General features: G+C 39.8%; 1 protein-coding gene across 6 annotated transcripts in view; it reads left to right on the top strand.

The window, feature by feature from the left end:
• The window catches only part of SLC9A6 (solute carrier family 9 member A6), a 55388-nt gene extending 40637 nt beyond the window's left edge, over positions 1 to 14751 (top strand). For 2 of the 6 annotated variants that reach the window (XM_064277640.1, XM_064277639.1), the window contains 3 exons: positions 1500 to 1579; positions 8978 to 9083; positions 12120 to 14751. In XM_064277640.1, the coding sequence (XP_064133710.1) occupies positions 1500 to 1579; positions 8978 to 9083; positions 12120 to 12392 (459 nt within the window). In that variant the 3' untranslated portion in view covers positions 12393 to 14751. The remainder of the gene's footprint in view (positions 1 to 1499; positions 1580 to 8977; positions 9084 to 12119) is intronic. The other 4 variants (XR_010319654.1, XR_010319655.1, XR_010319656.1 and 1 more) reach the window with 4 other exon arrangements.
• Positions 14752 to 15787: the final 1036 nt, after the last annotated feature.

A 15787-nucleotide genomic window follows, 5' to 3' on the forward strand; every position in this document is an offset into this window, starting at 1 on the left:
TAGATGCTAATTTGATTAGCTGTTGAGTGATGAGAGTGTGTGTGTGTGATATAAAAAGTATTTGCCCTCTTTTGTGGTCAGAACCTTAAAATATAATTCTTTGGGCTTGAAATATTATTCAAACCGAGCTGGATAAATTCGCATGATGCCAAGCTGCTGGGGTGGTTTCCCAGGTATAAGAGCTGCTCAATGCCTCCACCCCTGTGTCAAAACAAGAATCAAGTTATCACCCAGCCCACAAGGCAAATGCATGATCACTGCGTAAGTCTCCATCTGCTATGTCACCTCTGTTGCCACAGGGGAGAAATGGAAGTGCAGTGACAGGGAGAGAGCCAGGGAGGTGAGTACCAGTTGTGACAGACAGAAAAAAAAAAATCCCATTTTTCGCTTGCCTTCAAAACCCTGTGGATGTCTTGGTTTGTTATTTTGTTTACTCAATATTTTAAGTGCCCACTAGGAAGCACAGAGGAACATTATAGTAAGTATGGAGCGGGGACGGCATTGGGTTAAACAGGCGTGTGGGTATGGTGAAGAGACACTGAGATTTATAGTTGAATCGAGAAAGTTCTTTGGCTCTTCAAGAACTGGGGGGACACACAAACCCACGCCTAATAATATGAAAGATACAGAGGATGTTTTTTGGCCCTTGTAAGCCCGCACCGTGTTCCCTCAAACATTTTTATACTGTGAATGCTTTGATAGATGTTGAGGGGAAGACAAATTCATTTTGAGGGTCAGTAAGGACAGGAGGAAAGGAACCAAAAGCCAAAATGTAAACCCTGTGCTCTTAGAAAAGAAAAGCATGGAACCATAGAACATTAGAGCTAGGAAGGACCTTGGGGATTATCTGTCACATTTTACACATGAAGTAATTCAGGTCCAGAGAGGGAAAGGAACTTTTCCAAATTGTAATGTCAGAGCCGGGGCTCAAACTGCCAGATCGTCTAACTGCCTGACTGCTGACCACACCATACTACAAATCAGGACACAGTTGATGTTGGAAGCTCTTTCAGAAGATGCCTGCTTGCTATCTTAGTTTTTCCTCCTAGTCTGTCAGGCTTACCATGGAATTTCCCTACTTGCTTTCATTTTGCTTGGTGTTCTAAGAACATAGTAGCAACTGTGAAAATGCTGGTTATTTTTGGAGTCCATGACAATCCCCAAAGATAGGGATGTTGATGTGGTGTTTTCTGTTTAAGATACTGTTCACATTGGGAATGTAAATCTTTGCGATTTAGCTGTGAATTATCCCACACTGATTTTTAAATGATAATAGACTCATAAATCAGTAAACAGTCTGAGTAATAAAGGTGTTCAGAAACAAAATTTCTATTTTTTCTTCCAAAGCTACAAATACAAGCTATTAAATTTCGAATGTTACCCATGTTAGAGAGTTTTATAGGTAGCAGGCACTATTTCTGGATCTACAAAGGACCGTCTCTACATAAATGTGTTTTAATCTTTGTATATGCATTGATTTATTGATGATCTGTTTCTAGGGTGTTCCTGAAAATGAAAGAAGGACTACCAAAGCAGAGAGTGCTTGGCTTTTCCGGATATGGTACAACTTTGATCATAAGTATCCTTAATTGAGGAAAAAATGACAGTATGGGATAGACTGATAAATAGATAGACGGATAAATACAGTTTATTTTGACTTTTTCCTTCTCAAGGCGGAATATAGGAGCAGCCTTTAGTCCTCCCTTTCCCCTCAGTGTAGTGGAGGAGGTTCTTAAAGGAACCCACACAAATGAGCTCTTCTGAAAACCCATGAAGCCGGTAGGGACAGGTGACTGCAGAAGCTGGCTGTGCGAAGGGACTTGAGAGCCCTAATCACATACTTTCTTGGATGTACAGGTATATTTAGTAAGCAGCTTTTAATATTTATTATCCCTAAGCTAATTGAGTGAATCTGGCAAAACGTATTTGTTGGTTCTTGCCAGTGAACCTACGAGGGTGAAAGAGGAAAGGCTGTCTTAGAAAAAAGCGTGAGAATGAAATAAAAATGCAGTTGTATTAGATACCAAAACATTCAGCAATGTGCCTTTTTCGCCTGAGCTTTCCAGAGACAGTGAGATTCCCCTCTCCATTCGCACTGCCACAAACAGCTCGTGTTTTTGTTCTTGACCAAATTTCCTTCTGGTCTTCTTGGAAGTCTACTTCATAGCTTTACTTTAGGTAGTGTTGATATTCTGTGACCTGTTTAAATCGGTAATTTCTTTTAAAGCATTTGATCACTGTTTAGTAAAAGTAATTCCTTATTTGAAAATCACACCAGAAAAAGGAACCATGAAGTTCTTTCGGGCTGATGTTTACCAATACATGAATCAAAACATGGTTTATGTTCCATTGAAACAACTTTGAGACAACCATGTAAAAATTTTTTCCCTGCTTTCAACTTTTTCTGATCAAAGCCTTGTATGTTTGAAAAGAAATACACTTGACACTTAATTGTTAGAAGCTACTACTTATGTACATTAGATTTGTGCATTCACATTTTATAAGTACTTCAAAATTAAATTATATGGAAACGATAATAGAAATATATCTGTGGTACTAAGACACCCATTAGAAAGAGAGATCCTGGCTCTTTAAGATTCTTTAATGGTTGTGTCATTGCTTTTGGCTCCATTATTAGCATTTTGGGTCCAAGCCACTTATATCTCTTGGGGCTTTTTCATACTTCTCATTTAATAAAAAAAATTTTAGTGTTTCCTGCATGAAATGTTTTGTACATTTTCTTCATACTACATAAAATATTAAATGACCTAATGTAGAGAAAGTAGAATAGTATAGCTTAATTTTCTGTATATTCTTACAGAAGTAAACACCAACACTTGTTAGCCTCAGTACTACTGTTAAGTACTACTAGACTAAGGCTTGGTAGTTTTAAATACCTAGTGCACTAATAGAATTTAAAAAATTGATTATTCTAGATTTTGGTTCCTTTGTGTGGCTAGATTGCTTGTTTATTTAAATTGAGGCGTATCTTAGATATACTAAGGTATATGAATCTTAAGTGTACAGCTTAATGTTGACCTCTATAACTACCTATATAAAGATCCGTGCTCTAGAAGTTGCCCTGTGTTCCCTTGGATGCTGATCTTTATATAGGTAGCATGATTGTTTTAGCTATTACATTGAGGCCTTTGATCCATCACAAATTAATTTTTTATATCTGGTGTGAGGTATGGGTCAAGATCTACTTTTTTTCCATATGGAAAAAAATTTACAGAGGACCGTTTATTGAAAATGCCATCATTACCAGTTGTTCTTGAGTTGATTCGGACTTAGAGCAACCCTGTGTGTGTCAGAGTAGACCTGTGCTCCATAGTGTTTTCAGTGGCTGATTTTTCAGAACTAGATCACCAGGCCTTTCTTCCAAGGCAGGCTTGAACTGCCAACCTTTTGGTTAACAGCCAAGCACATTAAGTGTACCACCCAGGGACTCCTTACCCAACTGAATTGTAGTGGAACCTTTGTTGTAAATCACTTGGCCATATATGTGGGAGTCTGTTTCTGGACTCTCTACTATCTGCCTATTTTTTTTGCACCAATACCACACTCTTCTAATTATTGGACTTTTTAATAAACCTTTTCTGTTTGGTAGGGTAAATCCTCTAGGTTTGTTCTTCTTCAATATTGGCTGTTTTAAATCCTTTCCATTTCCATCTTAATTTTAGAAACAGCTTGCCAATTCCCCTCCCTCCCCTCCCCACACACATACAGAGAGACACACCTGCTGGCAATTTTCTTAGATTCATATATGAATCTATAGATCAATCTGGAAAGAACATCTTAACATGTTGAGTCTTCAAATCCATGAACACAGTACATCCTTCCATTTATTAAGGTCTTTAATTTCTCGTTAGTCTTGTGTAATTTTCAGTGTGCAAGTCTCGTACATCTTTCATTAGATTTATCCCTAGGTTTTTTGATACTACTGAAATGCTATTTATTTTATTTCCCAATTCTTTGTTAATATATAGAAATGCAACTGGATTTTATACATTGACCTAGTACCAGCAATTTTGCAAAATTCTCTTACTATTTCTAATAGCTTATAGGTTCTTTTTGTTTTCCGTTTATACAGTCGTATCTTCTGAGAATAATGATGCATGATTTTTATTTCTTTTCCAGTACCTTATGTTTTTTTTTAAATCTTTTTACACTGCCTGGGCCTATCCAGTGCAGTGTTGACTATAAGTAATGATAGTGGACATTCTTATTCGTGGCATTAGGGGAAAATTGTTCAATATTTTCACCATTAAGTATGATGTTAGCTGTAGGTTTTTGGATCTATCCTTTGTCAAGTTGAAAATAGTTCTATTTCTAGTCTGTTGACTTTTTTTTGTGTGTGTCATGAATGGGTATTAGATATTGTTGTTGTTGATAAGTGCCACTGAGTTGGGTCCAAGTCATAGCGACCCTTTGTACAACAGAACAAAACACTGCCCGGTCCTGGGCCAGCCGTCATCACAATCATTGTTATGCTAGAGCCCGTTGTTGCAGCCACTGTATGAGTCCATCTTGTTGAGAGTCTTCCTCCCATTCGCTGACCATCTACTATACCAAGTTTGATGTCCTTCTCCAGGGACTGTCCCCTTCTGATAACATGTCCCAAGTACTTGAGATGATATCTTGCCACTCTCACTTTCAAGGAACATTCTGGCTGTACTTTTTCCAAGACAAATTTGTTTGTTCTTCTGATTGTCTATGGTATATTCAATATTCTTCACCAACACCATAATTTAAAGGGATCAATTCTTCTTCTGTCTTCCTTATGCATTGTCCAGCTTTCACATGCATATAAGCCAATTGAATATACCATGGCTTGGGTCAGGCGTACCTTAGTCCTCAAAGTGACATCTTTGCTTTTCAAAACTTCCAAGAGGTCCTTTGCAGCAGAGCCCAATGTAATATGTCATTTGATTTCTTGACTGCTGCTTCCATGGGTGTCAATTGTGGATCCAAGTAAAATGAAATCCTTGACAACTTCAATCTTTTCTCCATTTATCATGATGTTGCTTATTGGTCCAGTTGTGAGGATTTTTATTTGCTTTATGTTGAGGTGAATCCACACTGAAGGCTGTGGTCTTTGATCTTCATGAGCAAATGCTTCAAGTCTTCTTCTGTTTCAGCAAGCGAGTTTGTGTCATCTGCATAATACAGGTTGTTAATGAGTCTTCCTCCGATCCTGATTCCCCATTCTTCTTCATATAGTCCAGCTTCTTGGATTATTTGCTCAGCATACAGATTGAATAAGTATAGTGAAAGTATATGACCCTGACACACACCTTTCCCAACTTTAAACCAATCAGTATCCCCTTGTTCTGTTCGAATGCTGCCTCTTGATCTATGTACAGGTTCCTCATGAGCACAATTAAGTGTTCTGGAATTCCCATTCTTTGCAATGTTATCCACAGTTTGTTATGATCCACACAGTCGAATGCCGTTGCATAGTTAATAAAACACAGGTAAACATCCTTCTGGTATTCTCTGCTTTCAGCCACGATCCATCTGACATCAGCAATGATATCCTTGGTTCCATGTGCTCTTCTGAAACCGGCCTGAATTTCTGGCAGTTCTCTGTCGATATACTGCTGCAGCCATTTTTGAATGATCTTCAGCAGAATCTTGCTTGTATGTGACATTAATGATAATTTCCACATTCGGTTGGATCACCTGTCTTCGGAATAGGCATAAATATGGATCTCTTCCAGTCAGTTGGCCAGGAAGCTGTCTTCCATATTTCTTGGCATAGACGAGTGAGCACCTCTAGCGCTGCATCTGTTTGTTGAAACATCTCAATAGGTATTCCATCAATGCCTGGAGCCTTGTTTTTCACCAATGTCTTCAGAGCAGCTTGGCCTTCTTCCTTCAATACCATCAGTTATTAATCATATGCTACCTCCTGAAATGGTTTAATGTTGGCCAATTCTTTTCGGTACAGTGGCTCTGTGTATTCCTTCCATCTTCTTTTGATGCTTCCTGTGTTGTTCAGTATTTTATTCATAGAATCCTTCAATATTGCAACTTGAGGCTTGAATTTTTTCTTTAGTTCTTTCAGCTTGAGAAATTCTGAGAGTGTTCTTCCCTTTTGGTTTTCTAACTCCAGGTGTTTGCACATGTTATTATGATACTTTTTCTTCTCAAGCCACCCTTTGAAATCTTCTGTTTAGCTGCTTTCCTTCATATTTCTTCCTCGCTTTAGCTACTCTGCATTTAAGAGCAAGTTTCAAGAGTCTCTCCTAACATCCATTTTGGCCTTGTCTTTCTTTACTGTCTTTTTAATGATCCCTTGCTTTCTTCATGTATGATGTCATCTCACAACTCCCCTAGTCTTCAGTCTTGTGTTCAATGCTTGAAATCTGTTCTTGAGATGGCCCCTAAATTCAGGTGGGATATACTTAAGGTTGCATTTTGGCTCTCGTGGACTTGTTTTAATTTTGTCCAGCTTCACCTTGAACTTCATATAAGCAATTGATAGTCTGTTCCACAATCGGCCCCTGGCCTTGTTCTAACTGATAGTTAGCTGCTCCATTGTCTTTTTCCATAGTTGTAGTTGATTTGATTCCTGTGTATTCCATCTGGCAAGGTCCACATGTATAGTTGCTGTTTATGTTGTTGAAAAAAGGTGTTTCCAATGAATAGGTTGTTGGTCTTGCAAAATTCTGTCATGCGATCTCTGGCATCTTTTCTGTCCCAAGGCCATATTTTCCGACTACTGTTCCTTCTTTGGTTCCAGCTTTCGCATTCCAATCGCCAGTAATTATCAATGCGTCTTGATTGCATGTTTGATCAATTTCACACTGCAGAAGTTGGTAAAAATCTTCAATTTCTTCATCTTTGGCCCTAGTGGTTAGTGCGTAAATTTGAATAATAGTTGTATTAACTGGTCTTCCTTGTAGGTGTGTGGATATTATCCTGTCACTGACAGTGCTGTACTTCAGGATGGATCTTGAAAAGCTCTTTTTGACGATGAATGTGGCACTGTTCCTCTTCATTTTGTCATTCCTGGCATAGTAAACTCATTGCTGTCGAGTCAGTTCCAACTCATACTGACCCTATAGGATAGAGTAGAATTGCTCCATAGGGTTTCCAGTGAGTGGCTGGTGGATTCGAACTGTCAACCTTTTGCTTAGCATCCAGGCTCTTAACCACTGCACCACCAGGGCTCCCTGGTAAACTATTAGACCGTCTAATTCAAGATGGCCAATACCAGTCCATTTCAGCTCACTAATGCCTAGGATATCTATCTTCAAATGTTCCATTTCATTTTTGACAATTTCCTATTTTCCTGCATTCATATTTCATGAATTCCATGTTCTGATTATTAATGGATGTTTGCAGCTATTTTTGCTCATTTTGAGTTGTGTTGCATCAGCAAATGAAGGTTCCAGAAGCTCTATTCTGTCCACGTCATTAAAGAGATACTATCAGATGTTTTTTCTCCATCAGTTGAGATGATCATGTGTTTTTTTTTTCTCCTTTTAATCTGTTACTATGCTGATTTCTGTTGGTTGATGGAATGTTAAACCATTCTTGTATTCTTGGAACAAATCACACTTGGTCATGATGTGTTAATTGTTTATATATGTCACTGTATTTAAATCACTGACTTTTGGGGTCTTTAGTTTTGTGTTTACTTTCATGGGAGATATTGACATACGAATTTTTTTCTTATAATGTCTTTGTCAGGTTTCTGTAACAAGATTATGCTGGCTTCATGAAATAACTTGGGAAGTAGTCCCTTTTTTTTCTGTTCTTTGGAGAAGTCTGTATAAGATTGGTGTTGTTTCTTCCTTAAGTGCTGGGAAGCCTTTACCAATGAAACCGTCTGGGCCTGGAACTTGTTGTATGGGAAGGTTTTCGATTTCTTTAATGGATACAGGACTATTCAGTTCTTCTTCTTTTTTGAGGGGGGGAAGTTTTTGGCAACTTTTGGTTTTAAGGAATTTGTTCTGGTAGAGTTCAAATACCAAGAGTTGCCTTAATACTGCTTTATTAAGTACCACTAGACTAAGACCTGGTAGTTTTGTTTACTTGATACACTAGTAGAATTCATCATTCCAGTATTTCAGTTTCTTTGTGTGGCCAGATGTTTTATAAAGTACATGTATGTATTTATATAGACTGCTTTAATCTTTACTTAGAATTTATAATGATGGAAATTCTTAAAATATTTTTCCCATTTTCAATTGAGAACAACCTCAAGTTCTAATTTTAGAAAGTAGGCATATGATATATGTGTCTTTCCCCTTTTCTTGCTCCTTTTTCTGTGATTCCCTCTTTTTATGAGAATCATATATTATCACATCTATTTTTTTAGGAGAATAAATGAATACTGAATGAGGGTCTATAGTAGAGAAACTCACTAGCCATAATTAAAATGTCTTTAGAATTGACTTTCCTTTCCTCCTTAAAGGTTTATAGGAAAAGAAACAACTTGATGCTGAAGTTCAGCTTATACCCTTCAAGAGGCCAGCTTACTCCCCAATAAATCATCAAAGCCATTTTTATTGTTGTCTTCTATATACTGGAATATTTAATCTCATCTGTGACTGTTATCATTGTTTACTTTCACCCTGTCTTCTTCACTTTAGAGTGATTTTCTCTTTCTTTTGGTTTTAATCAGACCAAAAAGGCAATACAGTGTAGTGGAAAGGGCACACAGGCTTTGGAGTCAAACCAATCTGGGTTAGAGTATTGGTCCCCCATTTACTGACTTGTGTGACTTGAGGCAGATCATTGAGCTCCCTGTGCCTCAGTTTCCGTATCTGTGAACTAGAAATGATCATAAACTCTCCCTTGGCTATCTCACTGACATAATGTGAAGACGAAATGAGAAAATGCAGGTGAAAGCCCTTTGTTTTCCTCTGAAGTGGCTGGTGCACTGTGATGGTAGTTATTATCAAATGAGTTGTTGTTTTAAAGTTGTGAAGAAAGGAATGAAGCTCTTCCTTAACCAGCACAGCTACCTGAAGCCTCTGCTGACGCATAGCGGGCCTCCTCTTACAACAACCCTCCCTGCCTGCTGCGGACCCATTGCGAGATGCCTAACCAGTCCTCAGGCTTATGAAGTAAGTTAGATATATGACAACTAAGTTCTTCATTAAGCTGAATCTACTTGCTTTATGGATGGGTTGCTGGTTTTGTTTGCCTTTGTGTTACAAAAACCACGAGAGAGAATGTAAGCATATTTTTGCTCAGTAAATTGACAATACACAGAAATCTATAAATATAATTCATAGCCTTTGAAATATCAGTTGAAAGCGGGTACAGAATAGTACCTCATCTTACTGTAAGTGATTTTAGTAAAGCATTCAATTTCCATGCTGTGCTGGCTTCCATTTATTTGCAATATGTGACCTGAGCTCAGTATTAAATGTATGTTTTCATCTATAAATTAGAGCTGTCACAGTGACATAGAGAAGATTAGTAAAAAACATGATGCACCTAAGAGTGCAACAGATGGTCTATTATATCCAATTTGGGTGGAGGGCAAGTTTCTCTACCTCTGTGCCCCGTTGCTGGGAGACATGAGCATATCTAGATACAATCAAGATTCCAGATTTGTGCCTGAGCTACTGACATGACTGGGGACTTCGTAGGTATTGCAGGTGAGGAATAAATGACAGATATGTGTTGACTCAATGGCACTGGGTTTTTTTTTTTTTTTTTTTATGCTAACCAGCCTTTATTTTTGAATGTGAACCTTTGAAACTTAAGCTTTCTAATTCTGAACCAAGCCTTCGGAAATAATTGATGGCATCAAGTAGGCACCCATGTTAAAAAAAAAAAAAACAAACCTATTTCTGTTCCTCTGATACACCAGTCAGAGCTTTGAATAGAGAGGGGAAGCTGTTGTGAAGCAGTATAGACATGCACCCGCACCGCCAGTTCCCTACGACCTCTGTTGTGGCATGTTGGAGCAGCCAGACTTCATGAGTGGCAGGAGTCAGAGCTTACAGGGAACAGATGGGAATGAGTAGACATGGTGGGGGCGGCACCCTGGATCAGGGAGGAGTGCCCTACAGCTTCTACAGCTTTGTGTTGTGTGGAGTCAGTGTACACTTCTGACCTTTGGCTGGTGGACTGGGGTAACTGGCCATGTTGCCTTGTCCTTGTCTTTCCTTCCCACATTGTCCAGGCTCCCCTCGCAAGCATGGTCTCCATTTCCTCTGGGCGCCGTGTGCCTACATAACTCTGTGCAGAGGGCTCAGGCATCTCTGTCAGTTAAGCCATTGAGGCTTGGCTCTTGGGTTCCAGAGACCCATTCACCATCACTGAAAGCCAAGGAGTTCCACAAGGACTGTATGTTCTGTGGAATATAATAAAGTAGAACACACCATCAGACTTAATGTTTTATATTTATTTTTTCATGTTGTTAACTACTTTTTTTAGTTACAACAGTGACAAATTCATGGCTAAATATTCAAACACTATGGAATGTACAAAGCGAAAACTAAAACTCGCCATTCTGCTCCCACCTACATTCCCCAGAGGTGGTCTTTATTAAAGGCTTATTGTAGACCTCCTGATGTATTTTCTCTGTACAAACTCATACAGTAAAACCTGTGAAAGCTGGAATCTGTGCAAGGTGGAAACCTGTCAGAGAAGGAAAACTCAAATATTTTCCACTAATAGAGAGCAATAGAAAAGTGGTGAGTACACCCTGTCAAAGGCGGAAAACTTGCAAGACTCAGAAAAACAAGGCAGTCCCATGGAGTTCCAGCTGTCATAGGTTTCATTGTATATGTGTATATAACTTTGGCATTGTTTTACACAAATAGAACTGTAATAAGTGTATTGTCCTGTTACTTACTTTTTTCATTTAATGATACACCATGGATCTCTTTCTATATGAGTACATTAGTTATGTTACTTTCTCTTTTTTATGGCTGCCTAGTACTCCATTGTGTGGCATACTATGGATAGATACTTGTTTCCTTTTTTTGGTTTGTTTCCTACTGCAAACAACCATTACAGTGGGCATGCTTGTACGTATAAATTTACCCAAGTATATAAAGTTACATATGTAGGATAGATTTGCATATAAAATGTCTCTATCAGTTCTACTTCATTCAGGGAGTATTAATCACAGACTTTTTTTGCAAGATCAATATGAGTATTTAGAAGGATTCTTACTCTTTACATTAGAAAAAAAAATGACCTTTTTTCTGATTTTTAAAAGTAATACACTATGTACTCATCATTTTAAAATGCCCTTCCAGATTTTTCTCTGCATATGTATATTTTTTATTTACCAAAGCAGGGCTATATTTTCTTGACTCTTTTCTGTAGGAGTCTATTTAATATACTATTTTGGCCACAAAACTCCCATTAGAACCAAAGGTTACCAAGCTGGGAGACAAGTATGGGGTCAGTACATTTGGGGAATGTTGTACTTCTACCTAAAAAACCTAGTGCCTCTAGGCATTGTTAATACAGAAGTGAAAGCTTTGTCTATTTAAAGCCATTAAGTAATTCCACTTACATTTAGTGAGTACTTCCTGTGTTCCACACACTGTGTTTAGATAGTTGGATTGAGCACCGAAGACCATGTAGTCCCTCCTTTTATGGGGGTTACAGTTTTTTTACAGTCTAGCGGGGGTGTGGGGAGCAGATCAGTATGCAGCAGTTATGATGAGGGGTCCACTGTGCCCTAGGGGTAGGGCTGTGTGCAGGGTGCTACGTGAGCGTGCAGGAGGGGCATCTCGCCTAGTCTTGGAAGATCAAGGAAGTCTTCCTGCACAAGGTGACTTGTAAGCAGAGACCTTAATGACAAGTAGGCGTTAGTCCTATGAAGGAGGGCAGAGGGGATAACATGTAGACCAGCCTGGAGGTGAGGGAAAGATTTGGGCAACCGTCAGCAGTTCATCCGACTGGCACTCCATGGGGATGTCGGGCAGAGGAGGCAGGTGGTGGCAGGAGATAAAGCTAAAGGGGACAAGTCACAGCGTCTACGTCTAAGCCAAGGTAAGGACTTTAGACTTTATCCTGAGGGCAGTGGGATACCACTGAAGGATCTTTAAGAGGAAATCTTAAAATTTTCGTAGTAGAAATGTTTCTGAAATTTCTTCACAATTCTTAAAACTTAATTGCTTTGCCTTTAGAACCAGGAACAACTGAAAGATGACGACTCAGATCTTATTCTCAATGATGGTGACATCAGTTTGACATACGGGGATTCTACCGTGCACACGGAGTCGGCAGCATCCGGCGCTCCTAGGAGATTTATGGAAAACAGTTCGGAAGATGCCTTGGATCGGGAGCTTGCTTTCGGGGACCACGAACTGGTCATTCGGGGCACACGCCTGGTTCTTCCCATGGATGATTCTGAACCGCCGTTAAATATGTTAGATAATACGAGACACAGTCCAGCCTAAGCTCCTTAATCCTCACCTAGTGATTTGTGACATTTGCACATGTGATTGTGAAGAAATCTGTACTACCTACGAAGTCCCAGTGCATGTCTCGGAATGTCCAAGCTGTATAAATACTATTTATATGGCATAGAAAGAATATAAATATCCTGTACAAGGCAAATTGTGAACAAACTATCCCTTTTCTGTTTTATCGGCTGCACTATGTAGAATGGATTCGTTTTAGAAAGTTCTTTTCACAGTGATGTTGTGTGTTCTGTTAGCTTTCTGTCTCATTTCTAAATATCAGAAGTGACGAATTTCCTCCTTTTCATGTTGACCTGACACTTAACTGGTGTGCCAAGTTCCTGTGATGTGAATTTATTTTGTGCGCAGGGGGAGGGAGCCGGAAGAGGAAGGGCCGTGGAGCAAGGAGCGAGGGAGGAGAGGCTCTTTTGTTGGAGAACTTTTGTTGACTGCTGCTGCCTTTGTTGTGACCTTTCTTTCACCCCTTTCTTTGACGGGTCTGTTGTGGTCACGGAGTTGTTGAAGTGTAAGGCTGAGGGCATTGGATCTTGCCCCATTCAGGTTGGGGAGGAAAGTATGGGGCCCTTCTCCCCCTTGCTGTGAAAAGACAGATTCGGCCATTACCATACACTGCTGTGGAGAAAAGGAGGCTGCAAATGACTTCCAAGACTTTCTTTTTTCCCCGGAGCCGGCCCATCAGAGTTACATCCAGCCTGTTGAGCCAAAGTACAGGGGTATATAGTTCAGAGCACTTGCGGTTTCCACTCGGAGAGGCTGGGGCCGGAGGGGGCAGAGGGTGGGGGCAAATAAAGAGCCTGGGGGTTGCAGAGCTCTCTCTTTGCAGACATGTAAATATTCTGTACCAGATAAGTTTAAGAAATGTAATTGCTGCTTAACTTTTGATTATGGACTTTATCTGTATAGCAAGCTTTGTGGTCAGAAGTTTTTGTATCACTTGAAATTGCTGCTCTTTAGCAGCCAGACAGGAGCAAAATGTAAAATTTTTGAACTTACTGTGTCTGATTGTCATTTGTTAGTCTGTAGTTGATGTTACAAGTTAATTTATGAGTCCTTGCTAGTTTCCCACTACACCAGTGGTAAGAGACACGGAAAGGCTTTGGGGCGCCCTCTCCTGAGCATGTGTGGTCAGAGCTGGCGGCGCCCTTGTGTGCACTCGGTGGGTGTAGTTGTCTTCCTTTCTGTGTTATCTTTTTTAATATTAACACCTAAGCTGCCGTGTATCTGTGTGTGTGTGTGTGTGTGTGTGTGCGTTTACATGTTTCAAGGAAGAGCACGGAAAAATTTCTCATTTCATATTTGGAGTGTGAAAGGGAGTTTTATTTGGCAATGATAAAAATACTAAAGGCGCACTGATAAAGTACACTTCAAAAGGGAATCCTTTTTCATGTCGCTTCTGACCTGTTAATGTTTTTGAAGAAAAATACAAACTTCGGGGTGTTTTTTTTCCCCCCTCAGGTCTGAGTAGCGTTGCCTTACATTTTACCCATTTAGAAAACTGATTTACGTGATGTTCAGATTTTCCAACGTAACACATCTTTCCAGACCAAATATGTACATGCTCTCCAAGAGGAATCCGTGCTGGTGAAAACAGTCCTTGAGATTTTGAGGGAATTGTGCCGTCACCCCCTTTAGTGGCAGCTGTAACTGTTGGCATTGCCCTTTGTTGTGTAGCGGTAGCAACTTTCCTGCTATGCAGGAACCCTGTGAAGTGTGCGTTTTGTACGACTTGTCCTCCTCACGCAGTAAATAATCTCTTGTTAATGTATGTCTGAGCTTCAGCCTCGTTCACCCACAGAGTCACTCAAGTTGTGAAAGGTTATACAATAAATTAACAACTACCTTTTTTATTCTGTCAGGTTACTGAGCTCACTTGATGAAAATGGCTGTAAATACTTAGCATGACATATTCAGTAACTCGTCTGTTTCGGCATGCATGAAACTTTATTAGGGACGCTGACAAAGCTTGAGTCCACTAAATCTGCCTTCGTACTTTATCAAAGGGGAACCAGGACTGCCGTGCCCACGTCAGCACCTGGAAGACTGTCCTCTCCTCCAGCCCGTATGCACATCTCCAAGCGAAGAGGAAAACCCCCGCCCTGCTCAGAGGCCTGCTGGCTTTAGACACCAAAATGAACTTTGATGAAGTACAGTGTGAGCTGCCATCCTGCACAGTAGAACTGCTCTTGGACTTGTTTTTCTGTTGTTTGTGGAACTACACGTTCGACTGACTTGAACATTGCATCTTTTAAAGTTATTTTTTAAGGTTCCTTGGCATTTTATCCTAGTTGTCTGTGTTTGGCAATGTGCTGTTAAAGTAATAGACTTCTAATCTTTATGTGTCTTTTGTTTTCCTTTGGAGTTCTTCGACAGATGTTATAGTGATTTCTTAGAGGAAAATCTGCCATTAAAAAAAAATGATAGCCTTGCAAATAACCACTCACGTATTTGAGTTACCATTTATTCTATTGAGAAGTAAAGAGTACTGACTTCATGTATTTTTCCACCTATATATCTACTGGGAAATGGGGAAGACTGATGTTTGAAAAAGAAACAAACAGAAACCAAATGGAACTTAACTTACGGGGTGGCAAAGTCTTGGTGTTTATGTATAAAGGTGGGTGTATTTGCTTATGGTCACAATCGAACCATTTAAGAAATACCTAAAGGAGTCTAGTTCTGTTACATTGATTCGTAGCCTATTAGCTCAGTAATAGATAATATCATGAACATTTTAGTTCCATTCTATGGGGAGAGTAACTTCTGTACCCAGCTAGGTAGAGAGGCAGTGCCAGGTTTGGTTGAGAGCATGTTCACACAAATGTTTCTTCCTCCAACTTAAAGTTACAGCTCGCTTTTGGTACATGAGAAGCTTTATAGGTTAGAGTTTTCTGGTGGCAACTTTGTCTAATCTAGTAATGGAACCAGCCACACTGTCTGTGCTATGGAGGGCCATGGCAGCTTTGTTTCCATCCACCCCAGCTCCCTTTTCTCATGGCCCAGTGAGAGGTGGTGGGTCTGCAGACAACCGGCTTTTTTCTTGCACAAGCCCATGTTTTTGTTTGTTTGTTTGTTTTTATTTATTGTGCTTTAGGTGAAAGTTTACAAATCAAGTCAGTCACTCATACAAAAAGCCATATACACCCCGCCGTGCACTCCCAGCTGGTCTCACCTTAATGAGACAGCACACTCCTCCTCTCCGCTCTATATTCCTCATGTCCATTCAGCCAGCTCCTGTCGCCCTCTTCCTTCTCATCTCGCCTCCAGGTAGGAGTTGCCCACATAGTCTCATGTGTCCAGTTAAGCCAAGAAGGTCACTCCTCACCAGTATCATTTTCTGTCTTAAAGTCCAGCCCAATCCCTGTCTGAAGAGT

Source organism: Loxodonta africana, chromosome X (genome assembly GCF_030014295.1).
Source record: "Loxodonta africana isolate mLoxAfr1 chromosome X, mLoxAfr1.hap2, whole genome shotgun sequence".
NCBI lineage: Eukaryota > Metazoa > Chordata > Mammalia > Proboscidea > Elephantidae > Loxodonta > Loxodonta africana.